Below are 1,365 nucleotides of genomic sequence, written 5' to 3'. Positions count from 1 at the left end.
ACGCGGCGGCCAAACTAAAGATGGCGGACTTGTCGGGGACCGAGCTGTCAGAAGAGAAAGAAGCAGAAATTGAGCTCAAGAAAAGACAGAAACGACCGTGGGAGGATTTGCACAAGTCGGGCAAAATCGGTTTAAATCCGGGACTACCGGAAACGTTGGGAGTTTACGACATAAGCGCTGTCAGGAGGGAGCAACGGGAGCTCTCAGCAGGTAACCGTTGGGTCCCCTCCGCCACTACTGACGTTCCCACTGTTACAGCTGCCAAACGATAGACGCCGTTAAGTGTGTTACTTTAGTTTTCTCACCGCGTACTTAAGCATTAATACTGCAGAGACTTCATAAACACGGTGTTTAACGATAACCCCTAACATTTAAGCTAAAAAAAAGTTAGAAAACCTTCAGAGTTTACTGTAAAGAGCCGAGAGCTGTCACCGCCTGTTGTTTACAGTCAGTGCTAGCTTGATTAACTAATCATGATCTGTCTCGTTCTCACTAAACCTGCCTGTAAAAACAAGTATGTGACTGACACTAAAGAGTAGTTCTTTTAAACTAGCTCTGCGTCTTCCGTCTCACTAGCTACGGTAGCTACTTTAGTAGTAATGTCTAAAGTTTGCTGCCTTAAAAACATTGAGCAGCAAACTTTGTCTCTGTAATCTACATGTCTGTTACAGTATTTAACTACACATTTTCACCTCAGGGTGTCTATAAAATCATACCTTTCAGATGTTACATAAAATTTCAGATACATTATATTACTACTGCACAAGTTAAGGTACATCACCATTAGCTATAGAAAGAGAAACGACTATGTCTGTTACGTGATCTAGGTGAGACCTAAGGGCTACACTAGTAAAACATCCTTAATTTCTGATGGGTTCTTGTGGATGAATCATTTTAAGAGGCTTGTTTTGTTGTTGTTGTTTTAGTGCAGGAGGGCTGGGCATTTGTAGGTGCATGGCATAGTCACTAACTAACTATAACCAAGATTGGTGCCCCTATAGTGTTTAGACAAAGTTATACGTTTTGATATCTTTAAAGCAAAAAAACTGACCCAATAGGAACAGAGAGGGTCGGATATATTATATACATATATATGATAGCAGAAACTGTAGTAGTAACCCTAACCCTCAAAAAAGACAGTTAAAGATATGAAAAAGTTCTAAAATTATCCAGAGTTTTACATTAATCCATCCATTTTCTGCTGCGTTCCAGGTTTAGGGTTTTGTTTTATGGTTAATTGGTTAGCGCTGTGGCCTCACAGCAAGAAGGTGCCGGGTTCGAGTCCCGGCTCGGACGCGGGATCTTTCTGTGTGGAGTTTGCATGTTCTCCCCGTGCCAGTGTGGGTTCTCTCCGGGTACTCCGGC

General features: G+C 42.2%; 1 protein-coding gene across 1 annotated transcript in view; it reads left to right on the top strand.

Moving 5' to 3' along the window:
* LOC111656730 (transmembrane anterior posterior transformation protein 1 homolog) overlaps positions 1–1,365 on the top strand; it is a 28,794-nt gene continuing 27,429 nt past the window's right edge. Inside the window, 1 exon segment of the mRNA XM_087174599.1 lies at positions 1–210. Within this exon segment, the coding sequence (XP_087030725.1) occupies positions 21–210 (190 nt within the window). The 5' untranslated portion in view covers positions 1–20.

Source organism: Seriola lalandi, unplaced genomic scaffold (genome assembly GCF_002814215.2).
Source record: "Seriola lalandi dorsalis isolate HSWRI2012SDOR001 ecotype SW California unplaced genomic scaffold, Sedor1 jcf7180002054367, whole genome shotgun sequence".
In the NCBI taxonomy this organism is placed as follows: Eukaryota; Metazoa; Chordata; class Actinopteri; order Carangiformes; family Carangidae; genus Seriola; species Seriola lalandi.
This window is presented reverse-complemented; position numbering and strand designations above follow the sequence as displayed.